At 31.7% G+C, this 15,656-nt stretch overlaps 1 protein-coding gene across 3 annotated transcripts in view; it reads right to left on the bottom strand.

Moving 5' to 3' along the window:
- Positions 1-866: 866 nt before the first annotated feature.
- The window catches only part of LOC114326013 (zinc finger protein 664-like), a 41,406-nt gene continuing 26,616 nt past the window's right edge, over positions 867-15,656 (bottom strand). Inside the window, exons 4-5 of one of the 3 annotated variants that reach the window (XM_050647857.1) lie at positions 1,860-2,543; positions 894-1,691 (exon numbers count right to left, since the gene is read on the bottom strand). In XM_050647857.1, the coding sequence (XP_050503814.1) occupies positions 1,138-1,691; positions 1,860-2,543 (1,238 nt within the window). In that variant the 3' untranslated portion in view covers positions 894-1,137. Of the gene's footprint in view, positions 2,544-15,656 lie in introns of all 3 variants that reach the window. The other 2 variants (XM_050647856.1, XM_050647855.1) reach the window with 2 other exon arrangements.

The following is a 15,656-nucleotide window of genomic DNA, read 5'->3' as shown; positions in this document are numbered from 1 at the left end:
CTTTACAAAGTGCTCTGCATTGTCTAAAACCTAAGATGCAATCACCAGGTATAAAATTTCATCAATAGTGTACGAGATATGTTAAAAATATGAATTTCGCTCAAGAGTAAAGTACCTTTATATTTCAAAATATCGAAAAGTGTTATTAAGAAAAGTTATTTGGAATTAAAAATTATGTTATAATATGCCATTATATTCTTCTAATTGAAAAAACTATAAAAAATTTAATTTTCTCAAATTACGGATACCCTTGGACACCCTATGGATATCTTGTTTAAAAAAAAGTCCTAGAATTTTTTGCTATACACCATTTTAAAGTAAAGAAAATAAGCTTTTTTTATTCCATAATGTATATACCTAAATGTACAAGAAAAAAAGTCATAATAATAAATTTAGAAAATAATCATTAAAAATATCAAAAATCATTAAAAGTATAAAATCTTGAAAAAGCATAACCTGCTTAAAAAGAGCCGTATAACCTTATACAGCAGACCATTTTAAAGGTAATTGACTTAAAGGTAATTCTCTTTCTACTAAATGTACCATTGCATATACCTAGAAATGTGTAAAAAAAAGTTACAGAACAATGTTTGTGAAAACATCCTATGTCGGAAACTATAAATTCTAGAGACTTTTACCAAACTTCATTTTAAAGAGGAAGGATGGAAGTTATTTTTCGCTGAAGCGGTGGCTATACCTATCCCCGTGGAAAAAAGTTATGGGACAAAAAACAAAATTGCTTTCTTTCGTGTTTTTTCTTGCTTTTCTTTTGAATATATTTTTGTAAAACAAAAATATTTTTGAAAAATGCGATATTTCGATAGAAAATAGAAAACCTGGACCACTTTTCCTGTAGACGTGTTTGTACCAAAAGTGCATAGAACTCACCCTAATTCACCCCGTGCCTAGGGACTAATTCACCCCTTTCTCAAAAACGCACCCATTTAAATGGTAGCACTCCGTGGTTTTTTCAAATTTTGAGGTCCATTGACCATATGAGACAATAAAATCCCGTTAACGTTGTAGTTCCTTTTAGCTCTCTTATTTTGAACATATTCAATAGCCTATTAAACCGACCCTCAAAATTGAACCCGATTCAACTAAGCGATGGCTTAAGCCACCAATGTACAGTCGGGCCTAAGGTTTTTTTCGCGTGTGTATTGTTAAATGTGTTTTTAAAGTACTACTTTGATTAAATTGTTTAAAACAAATTTCACATGTATAAGGTTTTTCTCCAGTGTGCACTCTCAAATGTCCTTTCAAATGACATGCTCGACTAAATTGTTTAAAACAAATTTCACACTTGTAAGGTTTTTCCCCAGTGTGCACTCTCAAATGTCTTTTCAATGAACCTGCTTCCCTAAAATGTTTAAAACAAATTTCACACTTGTAAGGATTTTCACCAGTATGCACTCTCAAATGTCTTTTCAGTTTACTTCCTTCCCTAAATTTTTTAAAACAAATTTCACACTTGTAAGATTTTTCGCCAGTGTGCAAACTTAAATGTTGTGTCAGATTACCTCTAGTACTAAACTGCTTTAAACAAGTTTCGCACTTGTAAGGTTTTTCTCCAGTATGCAGTCTCAAATGTCTTTTCAATATATCTGCGTCCCTAAATTGTTTAAAACAAATTTCACACGTATAAGGTTCTTCGCCGCCAGCGTGCACTCTTAAATGTTGTGTCAGATTACCTCTACTACTAAACTGCTTTAAACAAATTTCGCACTTGTAAGGTTTTTCTCCAGTATGCAGTCTCAAATGTCTTTTCAATATATATGCGTCCCTAAATTGTTTAAAACAAATTTCGCACTTGTAAGGTTTTTCGCCAGCGTGCACTCTTAAATGTTGTGTCAGATTACCTCTAGTACTAAACTGCTTTAAACAAGTTTCGCACTTGTAAGGTTTTTCTCCAGTATGCAGTCTCAAATGTCTTTTCAATATATCTGCGTCCCTAAATTGTTTAAAACAAATTTCGCACTTGTAAGGTTTTTCGCCAGCGTGCACTCTTAAATGTTGTGTCAGATTACCTCTAGTACCAAACTGTTTTAAACAAATTTCACACTTGTGAGGTTTTTCCCCAGTGTGCACTCTCAAATGTGTTTTCAATCTATCTGCTTCCCTAAAATGTTTAAAACAAATTTCACACTTGTAAGGATTTTCACCAGTATGCACTCTCAAATGTCTTTTCAATTTACCTGCTGCACTAAAATGTTTAAAACAAATTTCACACTTGTAAGGTTTTTCGCCAGTGTGCAATCTTAAATGTTGTGTCAGATTACCTCTAGTACTAAACTGTTTTAAACAAGTTTCGCACTTGTAAGGTTTTTCTCCAAAATGCACTCTCAAATGTATTTTCAATACACTTGTATAAATAAACCGTTTTAAACAAATTTCGCACTTGTAAGGTTTTATTTCAGTCACCACTTCCATATTTTCATTTAATGTTTTTCCTTCAGCATGTCGACTCATATCATTTTCTTCGGAAGACGAATGTTCAACTAGTGTCTCATTCATTTGCATTTTGTTTTCCTCTTGGAGATAACCTAAAATACACATTAACTATAAAATAAAAATATATGAGGTATGCTTAAGGGAAATTGAATTGAAACTAAAGCATAATGATTAAAAACTAATAACAGTACCTAATATAAAATAATTATGACAAAAACCAAATAATACATAAATAGCGGGAAAACTGTATGTCTAGAATTGAGTGAAATTGATTTGAAAACGCATGCCTTATGTTGCCAATCTTACAGTGCCCATGCCCACAACACATTTTCATAAATATTTAGTATTTCAAGTTTGTTAACTGTGCTGTGCGTCATAGTAGCTTTCTATAATATTATATAGCATAGATCTGTTTGCATTTGAAGTAGTTATTTAGTGTCATTCTGAACTTGTAGCTCAAGTCGAATCGGGGTGACATCATCTGGCAGTTAAGTTTTAAATTTTTTTTTTTTTGATAAACAGGTCAGATTTACATTTTTTATTGTAATAACTGATTTAAATTATTAATATAGTCTATACTCAATAAATCTTATTTTTTTTAGATATTTTACTTCACTTCATTTATTATGGGTTGGTACTTGCTAATTAACTTATAACACTTTTTCAATTTTATTTTTTACCTTTTATAATATATTAGTATCTAATAAGTTAATAAAACATGTTTTTTATAGACTTGTGTAACTCAACACATTATTTTGTTTATAAACAAGTAGATCACAGAAAATTTTTAAGGGGTGCTGTGAGCACCCCACGTGGCAGTTGACGCCTTGCAAAGCCACGTGGCAGGTGCCGGTTAACTAAACTTAGCAGTTTACAACTCGCATGAAGTTAAACCGACGCTCAAAATTGAAACCAGTTCAACTAAGCGATGGCTTAAGCCACCAATGTACAGTTACGGTCATTGAATAGTTTACATGCTTACGTATCTAGTATCTAATAGGTTGATTAAAATTAAAAAATCAAAGTATTATAAATATTTTTTAGAAAATTTATTAAAATAGAAAGTATAGAGAAATAACTTTTTTTAAATAAAATGGATTCTAGTCTTAATATCGAAAATAAGGAAAGTCTGGTTTTAAAATATCCATTTTATTGTAAATCTATTTTATATTAAATAATGGTAAATATATAGTCTTTTAAGTCCCTTTTACTTTTCAGTGTCAGGACTAATGTCTATTCCCGTGTGCACAAATTTTGACCACTGTTTTCTATCCTGCGCCAGTCTCCTTGCTTCTGCTACGGTTTTCCCTTTCTTTTGGATAATCTTCGCAATAGTTGTATCCCAGTTTTCTGTTGGTCTTCCTCTGTTTCTTTTTTCTGTATTCTTGCTTCCCATACTTTTCTTACTGGTATGTTTCTTCTCATTCTTTTCAAGTGACCCCACCAGCTCAGTTGTTTTTCTTCGATGTATTCTAGGAGTGGTTTAGTTTTGAGCTCATCTCGTATATCGATATTTCTTATTCTGTTTCTTTTTGTTACTTCTTTTACTCGTCTTAGGTATTTCATTTCCAGTGCCTGAATCTTACTCTTCATTCTTCTTGTTAATACCCAAGACTCTCACCCGTATGTACATAAGTACTGAACTGTATATCGTGTTGAAGACAGTTATTTTGGTTTTTCTGGATATTTCTTTTTTATTTAAAAAATTGTTATTAATTGCGTGGAATATCTTAGACGTTTTGTTAATCCTTTCTTCTATATCTTTGTGTTGTTTTCCACTGCTACTCCCAGGTATTAGAAGTGGTTTACCTGTTCTATTGTTTCTCCATTGATTTGTATGTTTAATACGGGTTGTTCTTGTGCTATTACCATAATATTTGTTTTGCGTGTTTATTTTCATCCCATGCCTATTTAATCTCATTCCATGTTTGTAAATTATTTCTTAGATCTTGCTCTTTATCTGCCATAACAACTACATCATCAGCAAATGCACATTCTGATATTCCGACTCTTTCTAGGTTTCGGTAATCTACATGTAGTTTTTTTAATTGTGGTATACCTGCATTCTTTCATTATCTCGTCCATGAAGATGTTAAAGAGTGTAGGACTCATGACTCCTTGTCTTAAGCCTTCAGATGTTTTAAATTGTTGCGATTTCATATTTTTATGCATTATATAATTCGTGTTCCTTCTATATAAAATTTTGATGACTTTTATTAGTTTTCTATCTACTCCTTTCTAATTAGTAATAATGATAAATAATAAACAATAATTAATATTTAGTGGAAGCCCCATTATTGTCAATAGAACTTTCCAGTCTTCTGTACATAGATAGCCCCAATCCCCTCATGTTATAACAAGCTCTTTCCATGCCTGCTCAATTGCTTCCCATAATTCGTGGTCTAAGGTTTCTTTCATTTAGTTTCTTTGTTAACTCTGTCCACACATTTTCGACGGGGTTAAAGTCTGCACTCCGGGAAGGGCCCAGAAGAACATTAACATGAGTTTCTTCCAGCCATTCTCGAACAATTCTACTCGTGTGCACCGGACAATTGTCATGTTGGAAGATTAAGTCGTTGTTGGGGAATCTCTGTATCACCGATGCCAACATTGTGTTCTCAAGAATATGTCTGTAATATGATCATGTTAATTTTTCTTCTATATGATAACAAACGTCCAGGACCTTCAGCACTTATCCATTTCCATACGTTGACCGAGAATCCTCCACTATTTCTTAAATGATGTGTATATTGTTCATCATACCTATGATTTCTCGGCCTATAAACTCTTACTCGACCATTGCTATATGACTGAAATACTTTTTCATCGGAAAATGCAGCCCTAGACCAAAAGGTCTCTTCACGGTTTATAAATTCATTACAAAATTCAACTCATCTCCTCTTGTGATCCTCAGTCAAAAAAAGGTTTCCTTCCAGCTGCACAATTTATCAGTCCGCTTGCTTTAATTAATCTACGTGCAGTGCAAATACTGCCCGGAAACGCTGTCTCTTCTCAAGCTTTTTGAGCTGTGGCAAAAGGAGATTCTCTCAAATAATCTACTAACATCTCATCTTGTTGATCTGTGGAGATATTCTGCCCTCTTGAACCGCCCAACCGTGCTATAGAGTGAAAATTATCCCATATTTGCCGTAGTGACCAACCTTCTTTGAGTTTGGAAATTGCTCTTGCTTTTTACGCATCATTCAAATGCATTCTAACCATTTAGGAGGAGTTTGATAGTTTTATTTTATTTTTCAACACTCTCGAAATTTTTGACAAGCATTGACTTATTGAAATTTTTGACTTCAATCAAATCCGTACGACACTGCAATGTTACAGTATTACAATATAAAAATTAAGGTGTAAACCATGGTGTACACTATTCAGTGATCGTAACTGTCCAATCGAGCCTAAAGGGTTTTTCGCGTGTGGATTCTTAAATGTGTTTTCAAACTACTATTCTGATTAAATTGCTTAAAACAAATTTCACACTTGTATGGTTTTTCTCCAGTGTGCACTCTCAAAAATGTCTTTCCAATTCCCTTGTATAAATAAACTGCTTAAAACAAATCTCACACTTGGGTTTTTCTCTAGTGTGAATTTTCAAATATCTTTTCAATGTACCTGCTTCCGTAAATTTGAACACATAGGTTTCTGGATCATAACCCTCTTTTTTTAAGGCGTCCTTCAGACATTCGACTAAATCAGCCTTTTTTCTAGTAGTATCCAGATCTCTTTCTTCCAATTCAAGCCTCAAATCTCCAATTCTTAGCTCACACAGAGAAGGCATGACCACACACTGTATTTAATGCGAATTTATATTATTATTATCCACTTCTGCACCAATGTGCAGATTATTACGCTAATTGACTTTTCTTTATTACATATTAAATAAATAAAGACTTACTTTATAAATTTACAAACATTTACATACATTTATAAATTTATTTATTTTACAAACACTTTTACTTATTTAAATTAATTATCTAAAAACTTACATTTATTTTATCTAACACATAATAATTTAATTTATTTAAATACAACCAATTACAATTATTTACATGTTAAAAACCGAATACCGGATCCTTCCGGAATTGGCAAGACCGGCTTGGGAGCGTCACAGTATGAACAAAGAATATAGACGTGAGTAGCAGGGTACTGCCCTGTAACTTTTCAGCATAGAATTTGTGTTTCCACTGAGTAGAAGCCACGTGACAACGACTACGGAGCTTACGCGATCCCCTCACTCTTCTCACCACCGCGGCCTTAACATCCCTCGTCAACAAGCTTGCTTTGAAGTGACAAATAAATGTGACCATATATATGTTCCATTTAAACCCTTCTTCTAGGAGAGTATTTGGTATGAACCTCGGCTTAACTAAACTTGGCATAGAACAACCCGCATGAAGTTAAACCGACGCTCAAAATTGAACCCGATTCAACTAAGCGATGGCTTAAGCCACCAATGCACAATCGGGCCTAAGCGCCACCACATACTTACATACAACTTTTTAGTCGAATTGTGAGGGTATTGCGATTTGTTCTCGACTAAACTATTTAGTTGTGTAGGGTACGCATACAATCGATATAGCCTAATAAAATAAAAAAAAAGGCAAAATGTAAATTCGTACAGGTTAAAACAAATTTTATATCAAAGTTTAGGTGGGTACAAAAGATATTTTCAAAAAAGTATCCAAATCATACAAGGCGATCATTGTTCAAATAATTTAAAAGGGGTCATTTTTGCAAAAAAAATACTTTCTTAACTGCCGAGGTAACTCACTTATTAATGAAGGTCTATGGGATTCTTTTCTGCAAAGTTGAAGGGTAAGTCTTTCACATAAGACTTACTAAATTAAATTTGACCCCCTACTTATTTGAATAATTGTATATAAAACTCTAAAAACAAATTTGCAAAAAATTATTTTTAGCGTTTTAAATAAGCACTATAAAATATTTTATTTTACAGACTAAGTTGCGCTATAATACCAGTATTAAGCAAAAAAAATTGGTCGAAAAATATTTAATATTTTTTGAGATATTGAATTTGTTTATTAAATGTTACTATATTTTCAATTGCAAAAACGCGGTTGTTGTCAAAAAAATATTCACCTGATTAAGATCTCATTATTTTTATTTTTATGTATATTTTCGATAAATGTATTGATAAATTCAAATTTCAATTAAACTCCCCCTAAAATGACATTTGAAAATTATTCAAATTTGCTTATAACTTGTTTTTTTAATAACGTTGCGGGGATTAAGTATTTTGAAATGCCATTTCGATAATTGGGTTCCTGGGAATTTTTTACTAATTAACAAAATTTTTGTCGTTTTTTCTTCTTCTTTTTTTTCTTTGAGTTATATTACTACGGACCCTTTTATGTGTTAAATGTTATTAAGAATGTCGAATCTCTGAGTTGTAGATTCTAGACATAAAAATATTAAGATTTAACTAAAATCTCTTAAATAAAATGTGGATGTGGCTACTTACTGAGTTACAGGGTGTTTTACTTAAAAATTTAAAAATTATTGTTACCAAGTACTGTAAAACTATTTGACGTATCCTTATCATACTTGGCAGAAAGTGTGGCTATTATATACCCTACTAAATTGTGATTAATAAACGTTTCTAGCTAGTGCCAAAGGCGTACGACAGGGGATAGTGAATAATTGACCCTTCCCAAATTCTATGCCACTGAGTGAATTACTATTTTAGCGAAATTTTTCGATTCTCCAATACTTTGTATGTAAATAACTTTATTGGTATCGATAAAGTCATCAGTTTGAGAGATATTGGAAGTTTAAAATTAATGAATAAATAAATCAAAATAACTATGCCGTTTCATTTTTAACGTCCAATATCTCGAAAACTAATGACCTAATCGTTACCAGTAAAGAATATATTATTTACATAGAAAGTATTGGAGAATCGAAAAATTTTGCTAAAATAGTAATTCCCTCAGTGGCGTAGAATTTGGAAAGGGTTAATCATTAACTATCCCCTGTTGTACGCCTCTGGTAGTAGCTAGAAACTTTTATTTATCACAATTTAGTAGACTGTATAGTACCCACACTTTCTGCCAAGTATGATAAGGATAAGTCAAATAGTTTGAAAGTACTTGGTAAAAATAATTTTTAAATTTTTAACTAAAACACCTTGTAACTCAGTAAGTAGCCACATTTTATTTAAGTGATTTTAGATCAATTTTAATATTTTTAGGTCTAGAATCTACAACTTAGAGATTCGACATTCTTAATGAAACTTAACCCTAAAAGGGCCCGTAGTAATATAACTCCAAGAAAAAAAAAGAAGAGGAAAAAAAGAAAAAAAAAATGTTAATTAGTGAAAAATTCCCAGGAACCCAATTATCGAAACGGAATTTCAAAATATTTAATCCCCGCGACGTTATATCGTTACCAGTAAAGAAAAAAAGAAAAAAATTATAAACAAATTTGAATAATTTTCAAATGCCATTTTAGGGGGAAGTTTAATTGAAATTTGAATTTATCAATACATTTATCGAAAATATACATAAAAATAAAAATAATAAGATTTAATACAGGTGAAAATTTCTTTGGCAACAACCGCGTTTTCGCAATTGAAAATAGAGTAACATTTAAAAAAGAAATTCAATATCTCAAAAAATATTAAATATTTTTGGACCAAATTTTTTTGAATAATACTGATAATATAGCGCAACTTCTCCTGTAAAATAAGATATTTTATAGTGCTTATTTAAAACGCTAAAAATAATTTTTTGCAAATTTGTTTTTAAAGTTTATGTATTATTATTTAAATAAATAGGGGGTCAAATTTAATTTAGTAAGTCTTATGTGAAAGATTTACCCTTAAACTTTGCAGAAAACAGTCCTATAAACCTTCATTAGTAATTGAATGACCTCAGCAGTTAAAAAAGTAATTTTTTTGCAAAAATGACCCTTTTTTAATTATTATTTAAACAATGATCCCCTTGTATGATTTGGATACTTTCTTGAAAATATCTTTTTTCTACGAGCGTGCAAAAATGTCTACTTTCGCGCACGCATTTTAGTTTAGAAAGTTTCACTTTTCCGCACGCGTGTTACTTTTCCGCACGCGTGTTACTTTTCCGCACGCGTGTTACTTTTCCGCACGCGGTTTTTACTTTTCCGCACGCGTGTTAATTTAGATATGTTAATACGGCCTTAAAGTAATTATAATACATGCAATAAACTAATATTTAGATATTATTTACTAATTTATTTCAAATATATCTTATTGTGTTCCTGTTTTAATGAAATTAACGCGACAATTCGATGAAATAAAATTATTTTGACATAATATTCGAAAGTCAAATCGGTAGACAATAACAGTCGTTTTGAATCATCGTCATGGAAACCAAGATCGTCGTCATGCTAACTAATTATATTGAAAGTTTGGTTTTGACAACCTTGTCAAAGAATTAATTTGTGTATGTATTTTCATATTAATTAAATTAATTGATTAAGATTTGGTAATTTTTTAAAGACTCTTAGAAAAAATATTGTTCCTAACTCTTGCAGAAAGTCTCTTTTCCGCCCTCGACTGCTTGCCGAACTCCCGCTTCGCGTCGTTCGGCAAACTGCAGTCGCGTGCGGAAAAGAATGACTTTCTGCACTTGTTAGGAAAATAACTATTGTACCCACCTAAACTTTGATATAAAATTTGTTTCAACCTGTACGAATTTACATTTTGATTTACATGTAGTGTAATTTTATTTTACTAGACTAAGGGCCGGTTGTTCGAACGCTAATCAACAATGATCACTATCAAATATTTAATTACTGTCAATGTCAACTTTGGTTGGGTTGCTAAAAACATAATTGATTACAATTCTGAGAATATAATCAATTAATATAACAATACTTATTAACATAATTGTTAATAAATCTCATAATTTTAATTAATTATGTTTTCAGCAACCCAAACAAAGTTGACATTGACAGTTTGGTGACAGTAATTAAATATTTGATAATGATAATTGCTGATTAGCGTTCGAACAACCGGCCCTAATAGTTGCATTGGAGATTTCAGTGTGTCAACATGTCGGAGTTAATTCGTTGATGATTCCCTGTGGAATTTTTGTTGATACTTGAGATGGGCGCGGCACTTGGGTAATTGTTTGTGCGAATATCTGGAAGGATGTGTAATTAAGTAGCTATTAGTAGCTGTAAAGTCCCTAACTCTTCTACAGTTGAGTCCGCGAGTCTTTACCCGTGCGTCATTAATACCTGGCGAGATAAAACACATACTTTTTATCTAGCATCATTCTCTTCCATGCATGAAACTCATGACAAACCAGCTGCCGTTTGTTATTAAGTAACAACACATGTTATTTTTATGAACCATCTAGACTCAGTGCATTGAAAAGAGATAGGTACAAAAAAAGACGATTCGGTATGTTTTCATATTTTAAGCACAATCTGTTTGACGTTTCTGATTTGTTTAATTTTGTGGCTGTCAGTCAGCTGAACTTTTTGCGGTTTTTGTCGAATTTTTGCGTTTTGAAGTTTCTTTATATTACACAAACGGTTGTTTTCACAACTAATTTTATATTGGGCTTTGAAATTTTAAGGTAAATAATTATATTTAGGCAATTAATATTTAAAACATACAAAGCTAACGTCATTCACACAGTAAAGAAATGACTGTGTTTAGATTTCCGTCAAAGTGAATAAAATAACAAAAATAAAATATGTTATCGGATTTTTTTATAAATTGTTTATTTATTTATTAATCAATAATAATAAAAGAATTTATTAAGCTACTTCAAATGTAGCTGTAATTCTGCGCAAAAATTTTGAAGCAAAACTTACATTTGACATTCTATATATTTGATAACGTCAAATTTTATAATAAAACCCGTAATCGGAACAGTAGCCACTTTCTGTCAGTTGTTGTTGCGTGAAATAGATTTCCGACTTATTTCGTATGCTTTAAGTGATGACGCACGGGTAAAGACTCGCGGACTCAACTGTATTTTTTATTTGAAATACTTGTAAAATTTGAATTTTTGCATAAAGTTTTACGCTGTGTAAAGACTGTAATGAAGGAACTATTGACAAAGTTATTGTTCTCATCTACATCTTCTTTTAAGATATTCAACAAAGATTGTTGAAATGTTGCATTCGCTTTGCCATTCTTTTTCTATTAATAGTTTGCTTAGCCAATCGAGGTGTTTCTATTTCATTTAATTCCGTATTATTTGTATAACTTTTTATAATTTGATTGAGAAATGTATAATAAAGTGCATATCAAAAAGTTCTACTTCAAAAGTATGTGCTTAATTTTTTATTAAACAAAATTAGTTAAGTTGACTGCGAACAAGACTACCATAACAAAAGTGAAACAAATCCCATTTTTAAATATGAATCTGAAATAAGTAACTTTCTATTGTTCAATTAAAACAATTAATTTTTATAAATGTCTGTAACATAAATATTTAAAAACAACATAATATGTTTGAATGTGTTTTTTAATATTTATCACTTAAACCACAAAGTTTATATTGTTTGTTATTTAAAATAATTAGACGTTATATACTCTTATATAATAAGAAAACAATGTTTTCGAGTTGTATTTTGTTTTAATAAGCTAAAATTATATTTATTATTGCCAATTTACAATTTTATAGTTTTTACTAAAATTATTTTGTATTTTGAATAGTAATAATGAATGCTTCCAGTAAAAACAACCATTACTGATTTTGCCCATCTCTACTTCCAACTAAACAACTGTTTAGGCGAATATATGCGCGGATGCTTATCGATAGTTGTGTGACTTTTCAGTCAAAAGGCAATCGAGCTGGTCTTTTGATTTTTTGTTGAGCGACTAAAGGGTTTTTTCGCGTGTGTATTCTTAAATGTGTTTTCAAACTACTACTTTGATTAAAATGTTTAAAAAAAAATTCACACCTAATCTAAATTTACAATCAAGATGCAGTAGAAATAAACAAACCAAGACACGTTAAATGCTACTAGGAGTACTCCCGAATAATAATTTACAATGTATAAACTTTGGAAATCATGATTTGGGATTTACAATGTATATATATATATACATTGTAAATTATGATTCGGTAGTGATCCTAGTAGCATTTAACGTGTCATGGTTTGTTTATTTCTACTGCATCTTGATGATAAATTTAGTATCTAAGGTTTTTCTCCAGTGTGCACTCTCTAATATCTTTTCAATGTACCTGCTTCCCTAAATTGTTTAAAACAAATTTCACACTTGTAAAGTTTTTCGCCAGTATGCAATTTTAAATATTGTGTCAGATTACTTGTTTTACTAAACTGCTTTAAACAAGTTTCGTACTTGTAAGATCTTTTTTCAACTGCAACTTTCATACGTCCCTTTAATGTTTTTCCTTCAGCATATTGACTCGTATGATACGTAAATGATTTTATTGACGTTTCGACTTCCACCTCGGACGTCGTTATCAAAATACTGCTATGAAAAATATTCATATTTTGAATTTTGATAACGACGTCCGAGATGGAAGTCGACACGTCAATAAAATAATTTTTTTCAAGATAAATTGTGGCTTATTTCCCAATTAGAATAGTTACTTATGCAAATAACTAACCGTGTAATTTTTAAAATCAAAGACATTTTAAAACTGTAATTTTCAAAACTTTCTGTTCACATTTTTCACCTATTTCTTCCCAAATATTATCACACCTCATCTAGTTGTGTAAGTTCTAATCCGAAATATCATACACTTCTTTATAATTTTGGACAATCAAAATAAATGTTTCGTCATTCATACTCTCTTCACTATAGATCGTACCTTCAGGCCTAAATACAAATACCAATAGAACTACTGAACATGAACATTAGCGATATTAATGAAGGTTTTTTCAGTACGAGACACATCGAAAGTAGTCGACAAACGAAAATCAGAGCAAGTTTCCGCATGACTTCCGTAAATATCCGCTCACTAGTGCAATGCGAAGCGCGCCGAACAGAATTTCGGACAGCTTGGATATTAGTGCACCCTACTATGTCTGTGTAGATTTTGGCATTGGATCCGAGCATGATATATAACACCGTTGCCGTATCCTCTATTTTTTCATACTATCACATTACAATTTTTTGTGATATTATATTTGTGTATGAAATGTATCATTTGTGTATTTTAGGTATATTCTAATATGTTATGTATAGATAGGTTTGTACTTGATTATTTTAAATCATTGTGAAGTTTAACTTTAGAAACCTTGTAATATTGTGTAATGTGTAAAGTAGTTTTGAAACATCAATTAAGTAACGTTGAATTATCCACGTCCGTCTGTCCGTTTTGTCTGTCTGTTTGTAAACTCAACTCCTCCGTCCTTATACCAGGTAGAACGACAAATGAGGTGTCAAAAGAAAGCTTATAATCCAAGGATGGTACTAAAGGTGAGAAATTTAACCTAGACTGTCTATGTCTGTCCGTCCGACCGCGAATATAATTCCTTCGTAACTATACCAGGTAGAACAACAAATGAGGTGTCAAATGAAAGCTTATAATCCAAGGATGGTTCTAAACGTGAGAAGTTTGACATAGGCTGTGTGTCCGTCTGTCCGTCCGACCGCGAATATAATTCCTTAGTCACTATACCAGGTAGAATAACAAATAAGGTGTCAAATGAAAGCTTATAATCCATGGATGGTACTAAAGGTGAGAAGTTTGACATAGGCTGTCTGTCCGCCTGTCCGTACGACCGCGAATATAACTCCTCTGTCACTATGGCAGGTAGAATGACAAATGAGGTGTCGAATGAAAGCTTATAAACCAAGGTTGGTACTAAAGATGAGAAATTTGACCTAGGCTGTCTGTCCGTCCGACCGCGAATATAACTCCTCCGTCACTATACAAGGTAGAATGCCAAAAGATGAGAAATTTAACATCGAACTTCCAGTTTTAGATTTGCAACCGTAAGTACTGTTTTAAAGTCACCGAAATAGTATAAGCAATATATCATTCGACGTGCCTTACCAAGATGAGAACAAATGTAGAATTTTGGTTTTTATATCATTTCCGGTTAAAAGGTTCTAACCGGAAGTGTCATATTATAGTCGTAGAAATACATGTAACACATCAATCGAAGCGTATTGAAAAGTCGAGTTTGAATCTTTAATTTCGATTTTGAAGTAATTTCTGTTTAAACAATTATGACCCACAGTTTAGTGAATATGACTCAAAATTAGTAAAATCGTATATCAATCGACGCAAAGTTACAGGAAGGGTTCAAATATCGACTTCCAGTTCTACTTTCGATTACTTTGGGTGAAAACCTTGGACTAGTTGTACAATTACGACTTCGTCTAATAGGACGAAGTCCAATTACTTGTTTTTTACAAACAGCTCAAAAGAGGGATGTTAATTATAAAAGAGTAGATAAATAAATTATAATAAAGTAAACAATAGTTTTGAAACACCAATAAAGTAAAGTTTTTTAATACAAAAAGCTCAAAAGAGGCATTTTAAATCAAAGTTACCTTAAAATTGTTATAAAAAAGAAGATCAACTGATAAATAAAAGAGGTCAATGAAGATAAACTTTAAAAATGTTTTTAAATCGAAGTTAATTTAAATCGTTATAAAAAAGTAGATAAATAGATAAATCAAACAGATGAATGATTATAATAAATTAAAAAAGAGTTTTAAAACACCAATAAAGTAAAGTTTTTTTTCATTTGACACCTCATTTATCATTCTACCTGGTATAATGACGGAGAAGTAAACGTTCTTATAAAATTATTATATTGTTCTTGTAGCTTACATTTAACATTGATTGAAATTATCAAACAAATAAAGAAAACAGTATGGCAACACTGTGACGCACAAGCATAAGATTCAGCTGTGGGTTACATAGGGTGCACTAATAGCCAAGCTGTCCAGAATTTCTTCGCCTAGGATTCTACGGTTGCGATCCGTGCCGCTTCTCTTCGTTGCACCGCGCGTTGCTTAGCACAGATAAGCACGGTTATATTTAACTACATGAAGAAAATTCGTAGCAACCTTGTTTTCCGCGCTTCGCTTCGCGGTGCAGCGCATAAATGAGCGACAAGCTTTAGCCACCAATGTACAATCGAGCCTAAGGGTTTTTTCGCGTGTGTATTCTTAAATGTGTTTTCAAACTACTATTCTGATTAAATTGCCTAAAACATATCTCACACTGATAAGGTGTTTCTCC

This window comes from Diabrotica virgifera, chromosome 3 (genome assembly GCF_917563875.1).
Source record: "Diabrotica virgifera virgifera chromosome 3, PGI_DIABVI_V3a".
Classification (NCBI taxonomy): Eukaryota; Metazoa; Arthropoda; class Insecta; order Coleoptera; family Chrysomelidae; genus Diabrotica; species Diabrotica virgifera.
Note: the sequence above shows the minus strand (reverse complement) of the source record. Positions and strands in the feature narration are given on the sequence as shown.